Genomic DNA, 15,073 nt, shown 5'->3' with positions numbered 1-15,073 from the left:
CTGTTGTTTCTTCCAACACTGAAGTGCTACTGTTGTTTCCTCCAACACTGAGATGCTACTGTTGTTTCCTCCAACAGTAAGGCGCTACTGTTGTTTCCTCCAACAGTTAGATGCTACTGTTGTTTCCTCCAACACTAAGGTGCTACTGTTGTTTCCTCCAACAGTTAGATGCTACTGTTGTTTCTTCCAACACTGAGGTTCTACTGTTATTTCCTCCAACACTAAGATTCTACTGTTGTTTCCTGCAGCACTGGAGTGTTACTGTTGTTTCTTCCAACACTAAAGTGCTACTGTTGTTTCTTCAAACACTGAGGTTCTACTGTTGTTTTCTCCAACACTGGAGTGTTACTGTTGTTTCCTCCATCACTGAAGTGCTACTGTTTTTTCCTCCAACACTGAGGTGCTACTGTTTTTCCTCCAACAATGAAGTGCTACTGTTGTTTCCTCCAACACTGAGGTGCTACTGTTGTTTCCTCCAACACTAAGATTCTACTGTTGTTTCCTCCAACACTGAAGTGTTACTGTTGTTTCCTCCAACACTGAAGTGCTACTGTTGTTTCCTCCAACAGTTAGATGCTACTGTTGTTTCCTCCAACATTGAAGTGCTACTGTTGTTTCTTCCAACACTTAGGTACTACTGTTGTTTCCTCCAACACTAAGGTGCTACTGTTGTTTCCTCCAACACTGAGATGCTACTGTTGTTTCTTCCAACACTGAAGTGCTACTGTTGTTTCCTCCAACACTGAGGTGCTACTGTTGTTTCCTCCAACACTGAAGTGTTACTGTTGTTTCCTCCAACACTGAAGTGCTACTGTTGTTTCCTCCAACAGTTAGATGCTACTGTTGTTTCCTCCAACATTGAAGTGCTACTGTTGTTTCTTCCAACACTAAGGTACTACTGTTGTTTCTTCCAACACTAAGGTACTACTGTTGTTTCCTCCAACACTGAGGTGCTACTGTTGTTTCCTCCAACACTGAGGTGCTACTGTTGTTTCCTTCAACAGTTAGATGCTACTGTTGTTTCCTCCAACACTGAGGTGCTACTGTTGTTTCCTCCAACACTGAAGTGCTACTGTTGTTTTTCTCCAAAAGTAAGGTTCTACTGTTGTTTCCTCAAATACTAAGGTGCTACTGTTGTTTCCTCCAACACTAAGGTGTTACTGTTGTTTCCTCCAACACTAAGGTGCTACTGTTGTTTCCTCCAACACTAAGGTGCTACTGTTGTTTCCTCCAACACTAAGATGCTACTGTTGTTTCCTCCAACACTAAGATGCTACTGTTGTTTCTTCTAACACTGAAGTGCTACTGTTGTTTCCTCCAACACTAAGGTGCTACTGTTGTTTCCTCCAACACTAAGGTGCTACTGTTGTTTCCTCCAACACTAAGGTGCTACTGTTGTTTCCTCCAACACTGAGGTGCTACTGTTGTTTCCTCCAACACTGAAGTGCTACTGTTGTTTCCTCCAACAGTTAGATGCTACTGTTGTTTCTTCCAACACTGAAGTGCTACTGTTGTTTCCTCCAACACTGAGGTGCTACTGTTGTTTCCTCCAACACTAAGGTGCTACTGTTGTTTCCTCCAACAGTTAGATGCTACTGTTGTTTCCTTCCAACACTGAAGTGCTACTGTTGTTTTCCTCCAACACTGAGGTGCTACTGTTGTTTCCTCCAACACTGAGGTGTTACTGTTGTTTCCTCCAACACTAAGCTGCTACTGTTGTTTCCTCCAACACTAAGCTGCTACTGTTGTTTCCTCCAACACTGAGGTGCCACTGTTGTTTCCTCCAACACTGAGGTGCCACTGTTGTTTCCTCCAACACTGAGGTGCTACTGTTGTTTCCTCCAACACTGAGGTGCTACTGTTGTTTCCTCCAACACTGAGGTGCCACTGTTGTTTTCTCCAACACTAAGGTGCTTCTGAGCATTCTTCCAATACGGAGGTGCTACTTTTTGGGTCGCTTCATTAAGAGAGTCAATTATTGTAAGTAAACTATAATGCATTTAATATATGCATGCTTTTCTTTACATTTAGTAGATGAAGAATTGTTATTTATTATAATCTGTTGTATTGACTTTGTTAAATAGGGTCCACCTGGTGTCGGGAATCTGTCTGCATGCTACATGAAGAACTTTGATGCCTTATCCTCATCCCAGACTAGTCAAACAGATACACAGTGGGAGCCAGGTCCAGACGTGTTAAAGGTACATGTCCCCTTTGTCATATACCCTAAAACCAGCTAATTTTTATGGGCCCAAATAAATCAAGATGTCCTTGATACAGTGACATTTATAGAATATTCTTTGTACAAGATATCCGTGATACATAATAAACAGCCATATGCTTATGTGTATATTTTGAATATAAAGGGAAAAATTTAACAGAATTCCACTTGTGTCATTTATCTGAAAAATTATATTATTTCAAAATAATTGATAAAGGAAGAATTCAAACAATATGAAGAAATCCAACTTGTCTAGTATATTTATATATTATACTTTTTTTTCAGACGAATGTAGTAATGTTTGCAATGTGTGGGGTTGAAAATGGTGTTGACCGTTACCTAGAAGTCCGACAGTCCAGTGCAGGCGCTAACATGTTCCAGTACCGGTGTTTGTGTTCAGGAAAAAGCTCCAGTAGCACAACCAGGACCTGTATCACACATATGTGGCTCTGTCCGCGGGAAAGTTTCGGGGGCAGTTGAAGGGGTTACACAATTGTTAGAAAATACCGGGTGAGATTCTTGTACAGATTTGTTGTGTCAAATCTCTTGTACTATAAACATATATATAATGTATGTGTTCAAGTGCAAATAAACACAGTGCCCTAACACTGTGATAAAATCCATTTTCACATTCCTCTGTGTCAGCATAACAGTGTATACTGATACAAGTTGTTCATGATGTATAAATAAGGATGAGACCAGGGTATCAGAATTAACTCTGTTCAGTCAACCTGCCTCCAGTTTCATCAATATTTCTAATTTTAAGGCAACCTTAATTCAAAATGTTCAGAAATTACAGAAATCAAGGAAAGTTTTAAGCTTATAAATATTGTGAAACTGGGGTATGTTCAGTCAATGAACGATTTAATCTTGTCAAGTCCTACACAAAGGCAGTGGTTCCAGTCTCTGTAGTGTTATCTTACAACAAAGGACATGGCAGGCTGTGTCTGTGGGAGTGTTATCCAAGCCTCTGTCTGACATGACAGGCTGTGTCTGTGGGAGTGTTATTCAAGTCTCTGTCTGACATGACAGACTGTGTCTGTGACAGTGTTATCCAAGCCTCTGTCTGACATGACAGGCTATGTCTGTGACATTGTTATCCAAGCCTCTGTCTGACATGGCAGGCTGTGTCTGTGACAGTGTTATCCAAGCCTCTGTCTGACATGGCAGGCTGTGTCTGTGGGAGTGTTATCCAAGCCTCTGTCTGACATGGCAGGCTGTGTCTGTGGGAGTGTTATCCAAGCCTCTGTCTGACATGACAGGCTATGTCTGTGGTAGTGTTATCCCAGCCTCTGTCTGACATGACAGGCTGTGTCTGTGACATTGTTATCCCAGCCTCTGTCTGACATGACAGGCTATGTCTGTGGTAGTGTTATCCCAGCCTCTGTCTGACATGACAGACTGTGTCTGTGACATTGTTATCCAAGCCTCCATCTGACATAACAGACTGTGTCTGTAGCAGTGTTATCCCAGCCTCTGTCTGACATGACAGGCTGTGTCTGTGGGAGTGTTGTCCAAGCCTCCATCTGACATGACAGGCTGTGTCTGTGACAGTGTTATCCAAGCCTCCATCTGACATGACAGGCTGTGTCTGTGACAGTGTTATCCAAGCCTCTGTCTGACATGACAGGCTGTGTCTGTGGTAGTGTTATCCAAGCCTCCATCTGACATGACAGGCTGTGTCTGTGACAGTGTTGTCCCAGCCTCCATCTGACATGACAGGCTATGTCTGTGACAGTGTTGTCCAAGCCTCCATCTGACATGACAGGCTGTGTCAGTGACAGTGTTATCCAAGCCTCCATCTGACATGACAGACTGTGTCTGTGACAGCGTTTTCCAAGCCTCTGTCTGACAGGCTGTGTCTGTGACAGTGTTATCCCAGCCTCCATCTGACATAACAGGCTGTGTCTGTGACAGCGTTATCCAAGCCTCCATCTGACATAACAGGCTATGTCTGTGACAGTGTTATCCCAGCCTCCATCTGACATAACAGGCTGTGTCTGTGACAGCGTTTTCCAAGCCTCCATCTGACATAACAGGCTGTGTCAGTGACAGTGTTATCCAAGCCTCCATCTGACATGACAGACTGTGTCTGTGGTAGTGTTATCCAAGCCTCCATCTGACATAACAGGCTGTGTCTGTGACAGTGTTGTCCCAGCCTCCATCTGACATGACAGGCTATGTCTGTGACAGTGTTGTCCAAGCCTCCATCTGACATGACAGGCTATGTCTGTGACAGTGTTGTCCCAGCCTCCATCTGACATGACAGGCTATGTCTGTGACAGTGTTGTCCAAGCCTCCATCTGACATGACAGGCTGTGTCTGTGACAGTGTTATCCAAGCCTCCATCTGACATGACAGGCTGTGTCTGTGACAGTGTTATCCAAGCCTCTGTCTGACATGACAGGCTGTGTCTGTGGTAGTGTTATCCAAGCCTCTGTCTGACATGACAGACTGTGTCTGTGGCAGTTTTATTCCAGCCTCTGTCTGACATGACAGGCTGTGTCTGTGGTAGTGTTATCCAAGCCTCTATCTGACATGACAGGCTGTGTCTGTGGTAGTGATATCCCAGCCTCCATCTGACATGGCAGGCTGTGTCTGTGACATTGTTATCCCAGCCTCCATCTGACATGGCAGGCTGTATCTGTGACATTGTTATCCCAGCCTCCATCTGACATGACAGGCTATGTCTGTGACAGCGTTCTCCCAGCCTCCATCTGACATGACAGGCTGTGTCTGTGGTAGTGTTATCCCAGCCTCTATCTGACATGACAGGCTATGTCTATGACAGCGTTATCCAAGCCTCTGTCTGACATAACAGACTGAGTCTGTGGCAGTTTTATTCCAGCCTCTGTCTGACATGACAAGCTGTGTCTGTGACAGTGTTATCCCAGCCTCCATCTGAATACATCTTGTGCTGTCACAAACAATGGCTGAAATTTCCAAATACTGAGTTCTGTATCATTGAATTCTATTTTGTGAAGGTTCAAAACAAAATAAAATCTGAATTTATAGTAATTATATATAATGACAGTTAATAAATGGCTACATTTGTAACATTCCATTTTGTGTGACACTTCCATTAGATGTTACTTCCATTGTCAAAATATTATATAAACAATTAATTCCATCTGTATATGCTGGGTAAAAATGATGAATGATTTTGGTTGTTACAGAATTTTTATTTTGAAATGTACAGACATATATAGTGTAAATATAACCTGTTTACTGGATGATTAATTTTGCTCAAGGTCATCAGAAAAATTGACCATAAGGTCATTGCAGAATAGGATCAAGGGCATTGGGGAACCACGTACAAAATTAGGGACATGTACCTATTTTCAGGTGTGCTAGTAAAACCGCATATCAAACAGCAGTGCTGTATAGTGTTATATAAGGGTCCGGATATATCTGACCACTGCTGGTCAGTGGTTACTGGACATATATCTGTCTACTGGGTACTATCATGATAGCATACTTATATCTCTAGGGGCATACATGTACAACATGTTGAATTAGTGACAAGCAATAAGTGTTGGAGGCAAAGAATTTATTTTATCCACTTCTTATTAGCCTGGACCATCTTCTGCTCTCACTGAAAAAATGTTACATATTAAGTTTCTCATTGGTGCATTTGAGTGATTGTCCATAATTAGTTGTTTTCATTCGCATGTGTCTCGCTGGCCGAAAGTGATTGCAGAAGAGGAACTATATAATGATTATATTGTAAACAGCACTTTGCTTTATAACACACACTATCTATGCTTTATATATGTATGACATTTAAATACTTACTATGTACAGTCAAACAGAATGTGCAATATGTAGAACTGCTGTAGATTTTTATCAAGTATTTTTCTATAAGTCATTGATGATGTGAAAGCTTGATTTATCTGGTTGTACTTTAAAATACTTCAATGTTTTACACTAATTACTGTTATGATCTATATTTTCAAAGCATACCTACAAATTTAGTATCTTGTTAATCTGTATTGTAATTTATTCAAAATGCCAATTTTCACAAATTTGAATATTAATTGATATTCATATGTCTTTATATGATAATTTGGAATTCTGATATGTTACCAGTATCAGACCTCAGTAAGATTCTGTTATTTAGGTCTGAGCTTGTATTTATTTTTTCAATTTCACTGTTTTTGAAAATATAAAAAAAAATCTAGTTATTCTTGATCTAAATCTATAATTCCCAGCCTTACACTTTGACTGCTGTTTATCGCCTTACTTAGAATACTCAGGGTATAACCACATCATAGTTCAGATTTTTATTGGGAAAAGTAATCGCCAGTTCTTTTACATAAACACTGTTTTGTGTTCAACAGTGTTACTTTACGGCTGTAAGGAGCTGCAATAACCCAGTTGGTTAGAGCGGCAGCCACATTACCTCCGGTGACAACCTGAGGTGAGTAGTTCCAAACACTGCGGCCACATTACACAGGTGAAGACCTGAGGTGTGTGGTTCCAAACACTGCGGCCACATTACACAGGTGACGACCTGAGGTGTGTGGTTCCAAACACTGCGGCCACATTACACAGGTGAAGACCTGAGGTGTGTGGTTCCAAACACTGCGGCCACATTACACAGGTGACGACCTGAGGTGTGTGGTTCCAAACACTGCGGCCACATTACCTCAGGTGACGACCTGAAGTGTGTGGTTCCAAACACTGCGGCCACATTACACAGGTGACGACCTGAGGTGTGTGGTTCCAAACACTGCGGCCACATTACACAGGTGAAGACCTGAGGTGTGTGGTTCCAAACACTGCGGCCACATTACCTCAGGTGACGACCTGAGGTGTGTCGTCACCTGAGGTGTGTGGTTCCCTACCCGTGTTGGTTTGTGTTTCTCTGGGAAGCTGAGGAATGGGCTAGTCAATGCTGTAATGGTTTTGTCCGTGGGCAAGACCTCTTCCCTAATTGCTCTGGATGGATACAACATGCCTTCGGTATGTTGTTCAGTAAGGTAGTCACCAGCTACTTCAAGGATACTTGACCTCAAATTGACCCTGGTAGTTCATGGGATGATAAACCCAACAAAGAAATTTACATGTATGTCTTTACAGAAAAAGACATCATCATTAACTTGGGCAACATTTGTCAATTGTATTTCAAACAATTTTCCACATTGTACATTTTGTTAAATTATTTATGCTTTTGGTGCTTATTGTGAATTATTCATCAGCCAATATTATGTTATGTGTTTGTATAATGTCTGCGTCATACCACCATTCATCCACTTCACAGCATTAAACAGATACCCCTGAAAACGCAAGTGCTCAATTTGGCCAGAAAGTCATCTTTTCTGCATTATATCGGGTAGGGAATTTGCTTCAATGTCAATTAATCAGTTGATCAGAATGAAATTTTTTAGTTCATTTATTTCATGATGATTATGAAGCTTACATTAGTTTGATATGCATTCATCATATATTTACATGTACTTTGTATGCTTGAATGGTATGACATGTTGGAAATGCAATTTATGAATTTGTGTGAGGTCTTCTGTTTCCTCACCGTCCATCTATCCACACGTCTTATTGTCTATCCTACCGGGCCCTGGTTTCATTTACATACCTTAACTTAATGAAACTCCTGAATTTAAAACTTCCACAGGAAACCATTATTGGATTAAAGGATAAAAATCTAAGCTATGGAACTTTCCTTAAGTTCTGTAATGCTTTCCTTTGGTTAGATTTAAGTTAAGGAATTCCTGTAAATTAAGGTACCGGGTATGTTGATTGGGCTAGAGGTGGTTGACTGAGTTTATACATCATTCCTACAGATAATGAGCTGGAATTTTGTATGTGGATTTGGTAATGTTATTACTGACATAGTTTGTCCTCAGTAACTGTTTGATATGAGTTATGGGCCTTTGATCTTGCGGTGCTGGTAGACAGACAGACAGACAGACATCTGGTGTCCCAGTTTACTGATGAAGTGGTAAAGTTCTGTAATGGATTATTTTAAAACTTCTCACAATGATTTTTACTTACACAAAAACCCTGGCCACCTAGGTGTGACAAGTAAAAACAGAGCAATATCTATTTTCATCATAAATATTATTCCATCCTCTTTTGGATACCACCTGTATTATGCATATTTCATATATTCAACATCAAATACAAAAACAGCAGATATAGAGCTTGACGTATTCCTCTACGTTCAATTTGGCCTTTTCTTGTAAATTTCCCTTCAGAAATATAAGCTGAGTATCGTTATATGATGCACATGTCCAATACTGTGTATATTCTGTGATTGGTTTGTCCAATACAGAACATGTTCTTTGAGGGCATGTCCACTACAGGGTATGTTCTTTGATGGGCGTTTCCACTGCAAAGCATGCTATTTGGTGGGCGTGACCACTGCAGGGCATGCTATTTGGTGGGCGTGTCCATTGCCTGATGGTGTTGTCCAGTGTGATGGACAAACACATGTTGATTTGTCTTATTGTTTGTTATATATTAGTATTACGTCAAACAACAATGATAAGAGTATGTATATGATACATGTACGTTGTCTTTTGACAGTTTCCTCTGTGATGAAATGAATTAATAAAAACTAAGAATCCAATTGAATTCATTTTCTGTTGTTAATGATTTCTGTATAAGCCATACAGCCGTGTCATATTGAACACTTCAGTCACTTGAAGAATTGAATGATTAATACTCCACTTTAGTATTTGTTCTCTTCATATATACATACGTAGATTGTAAAGGCTGATATCGACACAAGCATATATATATATATATAAGTACCATTAGAATATATTCCGTGACATTTCGATACAAACGCAACCTGACCAGTTAAGAACAAGTATGGTGCCGAAATTGGTAAGGACGATTATATGATGGTCCTAATATTTAACACGATTGAACTTCATTTGCTTTTATTGCCAAAGTTTGCCTTTTTCCACATGATACCATTGCATCATGTTGCCTACTCAAAATGGTGTTTTGAAATTTATAAAGGATACTTCTAAATTTCATTGCTAATTCAATCACTGATGATGTACAACATGACAACACACAGATTACCCAATCAACGTATTGCATACCAATACTAAACCACGCCCATGGATTACCCGTGGATTACCTGTGGATTACCGGTCAATATCTATATTTATGATTTCAGTTGAGCATGCGCGAAATTGTAAAGTTGTTGTAAGGTAGGTTTGAACAAGTGTGCGAATAATAATTATGTACTTATTGTATCAACAATAATCCAAGGGATTAGATATGATTTCAATTAGATTTACTGTTGTATGAAAAGTTAAAGTGTTCGTGTGTGTAAATATTATATTATGTCTTATGTAATTGTGATGAGTTAAAAAAAACTTAAGCAAATAAAGAATCTGAATCTGAACAAAAAGATGACTCGGTGAAAACCTAAAGAAAAGGATTACACAGAAATGTCAAAGATAAAATTCCATACAAATGAAAGCTATGGAAAATGAATACTGAATTTTTATACGTTTAGCCAAAATCGATTATACATTAAAATTTAGTCATGAAGTATATGTTCTCACCATGCTCTCCCAAAATATCTACCAGGTAAACTGTTGTGAAGATAACCAAAAAGGTTAACCTTTTTGTAATCATTTCATAACAAAAAACATTTAAACGAAACCGTCACTCTAACTCAAAAGGCCAGAGGAAACTCGGGGTAGTCTCTGGTCTAGCTTGTATAGAAAATGTTATTTTTCATTATGACAGGGGTATGTGTATTGTAAAAAGTACCTTCCACAGGACCCATGCCATATCACGGCCAGTGTATGATTTGACCGTGAAGTTTCAGTGACTGTAGTTTCACCTTCATCAGACCGTCTTCGCGAACACCAGGTAGACGCACTGAAACTTTACGTTCAAATCAGACACTGGTTATGGTTTACCAAAGTCTATTCACGGGAAATTTAATAGTGTTTATAGACAGTTATAATCGGTTCATCAGTAGATGCGTTATCTGCATGCACAACCACATTTTTTTTTTTTTTTTTTTTTTTTTGAAAGATCATTACATTTTGAATCAGTCGACAACAGATGATTTAAATGTGACAGTTCGAAAATTCCATAACAAACTTGAACATATGAATATATAGCTGAACAGGATATTGAAATGAATGTGGATGCCGACTTACAATTCTCACTAAAGTATGCTAGTATTGAATATATAGTTCTATGAACATTCAATGTAAATCAGCATTACAAACGGTAACGGGGAGGGGGTATTTAGGAAAGGATATTATTGTTATGTTTTGTGAGATATATATAAAGCTTTTGATTCATTTCGGCATATACGGGTCACATTGATAAATTGACAAGATTAGTTCAGCAAAAGTATGATCTTTTGGTGAAACTATTTATCGGACAGAAACCCAAAAGGTTGTGTGAATTGTCGTTTTTCGGAATCTCAAAATATTGAAGCTGGAGTACCGCAAGGTTTGGTCTTAGATATAATTCTATTTCTGATAATCTAAATACCCTGATAAAGAAAATGGCTTACAATTGGACCGATTCCGAAATATTTGAAGGTAATGTAGGGAAACATGCCAAAATATACGTACATGTGTCAAAATATACGTACATGTGTCAAAATATACGTACATGTGTCAAAATATAGAAAATATTGAAATGGAAGCTGCTTAATTTGCGAGGGCAGTAATTTTTAACTTACTAGATCTAGTGCTAAGAAGAAAAAAAATATCCAGTGTGAAAAATTATATCATAAAAGACATGAAAGCAGGTAAATCTTAGTTTCATAAAGTGTATCATAATAATCAAAACTCCAGCTTTATCTGTCAAGCTTACTATACCCAGCAGGTACTCAACGTTGATATGTCGTTGATTTTTGGTCGTGACGTCGATAAACGTTGAAGCAACGGCGTTTTCTCAACGTCGATGATTTGTTGAAATATGACATTTAAAGTTTTTAATAAAGTATGAATTTGACAAAAAAAGTTTTGTCTTATCTTCTGTCATTGAGAAATATGTTGTGTCAGCGTTGAAATCCTGACGTTGAATTATGGTACGTTGTCTCGACTTTCAAAATCAAATATGAATTCAACGTTTAATCAACGTCATTGTGCCTGCTGCATGGGTAGTTATATCATATAAAATATTAATAGTATGCTATTCTCAGAACACAAGGCAATCTGACAAACCCGATAGAAATATAATTATACTCTCAATTAATTGTAGAATTTTACAGTTAATGTACAAACACGTAAAGTAGCAGTTCGACAATATTTTATCATCGAGTGAAGAAATTTTACAAACAGTACATGTAGATATGTTGATCAGTGGAAAGTAATTATCATTTGGTCCTTTATGTACAACAGTAACATGTTACTATATAAATTGATTAGAATACACTGCCATGATTTGTACATGTTGAGGTGTCCAGTACATGAGTGCTATAGTAATAACTGTCCACTTCAATATGAGATACAACAATTCATCATGTACTTGTCAAGCTGTTATAATTAGCCTAGTCTTTTATATTCTTTTGCACTTTTTAGTGAAACTATTTTTCCTCCGTGTATACTCAATAACGATTAATAATAAAACGATTAAAATATGTTTATTTGTCTTTATTAAGATGGAAATGAATTCCCACTTAAGTAAAATAGATTTGAAAAGTAGGGAGAAATATTTTTGGGTCTAAGCTTCTCTAGAAATGAGTGTTGTGCATTTTCAGCCTTCATCGGCTGACAGAATGAAACAAAAGTGAATCTACCAAATCAAATTACCTCCCTTAGGGTAACTCTCCAATATTTCACACGTGTGGTAGGCTAGTTTCATTTTTAACGGAGAGACTTTAATCATGAGTTTTGCAAGATATAAAAAGAAAATAGAGGAAGGAGATACAATTATTCTTTATCTCGGCTATGAAAACATGCATGCTGTGACCATGAAGAGGGGCCAAACGTTCCAGACTAAGTACGGAGCTATGAGACACGCCGATGTTATAGGAAAGGACTACGGAAGTAAGGTACAGTGTCCCAAGGGATACCTGTACGTACTCCAGCCGACTCCAGAGCTATGGACTCAGAATCTCCCACACAGAACACAGATCCTCTACTCCACAGACATCAGTGTCGTCACCATGCAGCTCGATCTGAAACCAGGATCAGTCGTCGTGGAATCGGGTATAGATATGAATGCAATATCATACATATATTCAAACTACAATGCATTGTGATGCATGCATATAATATAGACATAGAGTACATGTAACACGATGTATAAATGTATAACGATTCATCACAGTGTTGTCCCTAAATAAAGGCGACTTATTGTCCCATTCTAGGAGGAGGAGGAGATCAATGTGGAGGAATATACCAATTAGAGTTTGTTATGCAATCCATAGAATTGGGGCATTTGAGAAATCTGCTGTTCCCATTGCATTAGCCCGAGTTTCCTCTGGCCCTGACACCATGTCTGGTGTAGGACCAGAGCGCACTACTACATATGAAAATGTGGAATTTTCCAACACCGTTTGGTGTCACTAAGATTTTGGTGCAAACACAATAAAATCGGGTGTGACGTAACACCTACATTACATACATGGATAAATGAGATATTATTTACCCTAGAACACCCATTTAGTCTCATTTACAATGTAGATGTTTTATTCTGCAGTATAGACCCTCGCTTTAGGGGTGTAAAGTAACGATTACATGTGTGGCGGATCAAGTGAATTTGGCTTTGTAAGTGTGGCAGGCTAAAACAGGCAATGGTGATCACTGATACATCAACCCAGTACATTTATGTATACTTCAGAAATGAGATAAGTGTTTATGATTGTGATGGCTGATTTCAAGGTTTCTAATTATATATAATTGGCCGACAGATTTAAACTTTTAAGATTAATAAATATTTCCTTGAATTTAGTAGTGACTGTTCCCAAATTTTTATTACAAACATTCAAGTCTGTGTATCTGTATTCAAGTGAAACATTCAGTGAATTGTAGAAAATTGTCTTGTAGAACTTTAGAACACTTGAAAAGCAAAACAAAAGGGATTAAAGAATATCTGTCTTGGACAAATTTTTAATATGAGAAAAGGATTTTTGATATTAAGACCTGCATGTTATTGACAAATATTGTCATTACCTGTTAGTTACTGCAGTATTGCTTTTGTTATTATAGGAACTGGAAGCGGTTCATTATCTCATTCCATCATCCGGTCCATTGCTCCTACGGGACATCTCCACACATTTGAGTTTCACCAGCAGAGAGCGGAGAAGGCGGAAGAGGAGTTTGTGGAGCACGGTTTGAAGGAGTATGTAACGGTCACACACAGAGATGTGTGCCAGGATGGATTTGGCCTGGAAAATGTCGCAGATGCCGTATTTCTCGATCTACCCCGTCCTTGGGAGGCTATGGCTAGTGCTAAAACTGCCATCAAAGTCACAGGTATATATCCTTTAGATAATGCTGGATGTATTTCGTTAAAGTGTGTCGCATTAAGATACAAGATATATGTGATTTAAGATGTCTTGGGAACATTGTAGTTCATACAAGGTAAGTGTAACCTACGCCTATAACATGAGAGGCCATATGTTGGACAAATACCAGGTACATTATTGGATGTTACAAGTATTATATGGACTGCTACAAGACATCTGTCTAGTGTCTTGCCATGTAAACCTCTCTGTATTTATGGAACATAAAAATGACCAATCAAGAGATAACAGGTACACATACTCAGTAGCTATTAAGTTCCTCATTACTCTTTCATCATAATCAAAGCTCAAGACTTTTGAGTTTTCTTCAGAGACCAAATTTTTTTTTAATAATATGTTGGCAATTAATCTGTTGAAAATGTGAAGAAAAACAAGACATGTTTTAATTTCCCATGTATCCTCACCCACATAAACAGGCTACCCATTCTCCAGATGGTATGTGTAGCACACAAATGCATGTGGAAATGTGTTCAGTACAAACACAAAAGTTGCATTTGTCTCAGTGATTATTAGTTATAACCACATGGATTCCTGTCTGATAGTGGCACCTTAATATGTTATGAGGTGATAAAAGTATGTAGAATAACATTATAATTATATATAAACTAAATATGGATGAATTCATTGTATAACTTATCATATCTGTTAACATATATTTTGCCTTTATTGTTGTAGGTGGGAGACTTTGCTCCTTCTCACCATGCATAGAACAAGTACAGAAGTCCAGTGATTTCCTGAGAGATCTTGGGTTTGAGGAGGTGACCACCATGGAGTGTTTATTACGTAACTTTGATGTGAGGACTATTAATTTACCTTTGGCAGACTTAGGTCCAACAGAACGCCCCAGTAAAGATGACCTGTCTCAAAACACAGATAAAGAGGAAGATACTGAACAAACTGATAGCCCAGTAAAGAAGTTAAAATCAGCTAATAGTCACTCAACACCTCAACGTGAAAATAAAAATGTGCCACAAAGTTTTGATATCATTGGAAGAAAGGAAAATGACAGCTTCTTTTTCAAGACTGGAGTGACACCTAACCAGATGCCAGGACATACTGGGTTCCTTACATTTGCGACATTGTTCCCATCATAAATAAATATCTATTGTATTGTTTCTACTGTGTACTTATCTTTAGCTCGTCTAGGACAGCTTTTATGGAATCTGACCAACACTGGCATTGACAGGTTATAAATTATGCTGTAAGCATTGAAAAGCCACAAGTGTGGTAGTTTTGGGTAGTGGATAATTTAAATTTTAATTTTTAATTGTTTTTTCAGACTTGCGAGGTTAAAGTTTTGCTGCAGGAAATTATGATAACAAATGTAAAGTCTCTTATAATGTGATGCATTACTAAGACAGTTGATATAG

The 15,073-nt window shown here is 38.4% G+C and overlaps 2 protein-coding genes across 6 annotated transcripts in view; both read left to right on the top strand.

Moving 5' to 3' along the window:
* Positions 1 to 8,815, top strand: part of LOC117324504 — a 52,167-nt gene extending 43,352 nt beyond the window's left edge. For all 5 annotated transcript variants that reach the window (XM_033880401.1, XM_033880397.1, XM_033880399.1 and 2 more), the window contains 2 exons: positions 2,085 to 2,201; positions 2,507 to 8,815. In XM_033880401.1, the coding sequence (XP_033736292.1) occupies positions 2,085 to 2,201; positions 2,507 to 2,701 (312 nt within the window). In that variant the 3' untranslated portion in view covers positions 2,702 to 8,815. The remainder of the gene's footprint in view (positions 1 to 2,084; positions 2,202 to 2,506) is intronic.
* Positions 8,816 to 11,981: 3,166 nt separating this feature from the next.
* On the top strand, positions 11,982 to 14,818 carry LOC117324503 (tRNA (adenine(58)-N(1))-methyltransferase catalytic subunit TRMT61A-like). The gene is made up of 3 exons (XM_033880396.1): positions 11,982 to 12,384; positions 13,387 to 13,653; positions 14,379 to 14,818. Exons 1-3 carry the CDS (start codon positions 12,060 to 12,062, stop codon positions 14,795 to 14,797), a joined length of 1,011 nt encoding a protein of 336 aa, XP_033736287.1. The 5' UTR covers positions 11,982 to 12,059; the 3' UTR covers positions 14,798 to 14,818.
* Positions 14,819 to 15,073: the final 255 nt, after the last annotated feature.

The sequence above is a fragment of the Pecten maximus genome, chromosome 3 (assembly GCF_902652985.1).
Source record: "Pecten maximus chromosome 3, xPecMax1.1, whole genome shotgun sequence".
Classification (NCBI taxonomy): Eukaryota; Metazoa; Mollusca; class Bivalvia; order Pectinida; family Pectinidae; genus Pecten; species Pecten maximus.
Note: the sequence above shows the minus strand (reverse complement) of the source record. Positions and strands in the feature narration are given on the sequence as shown.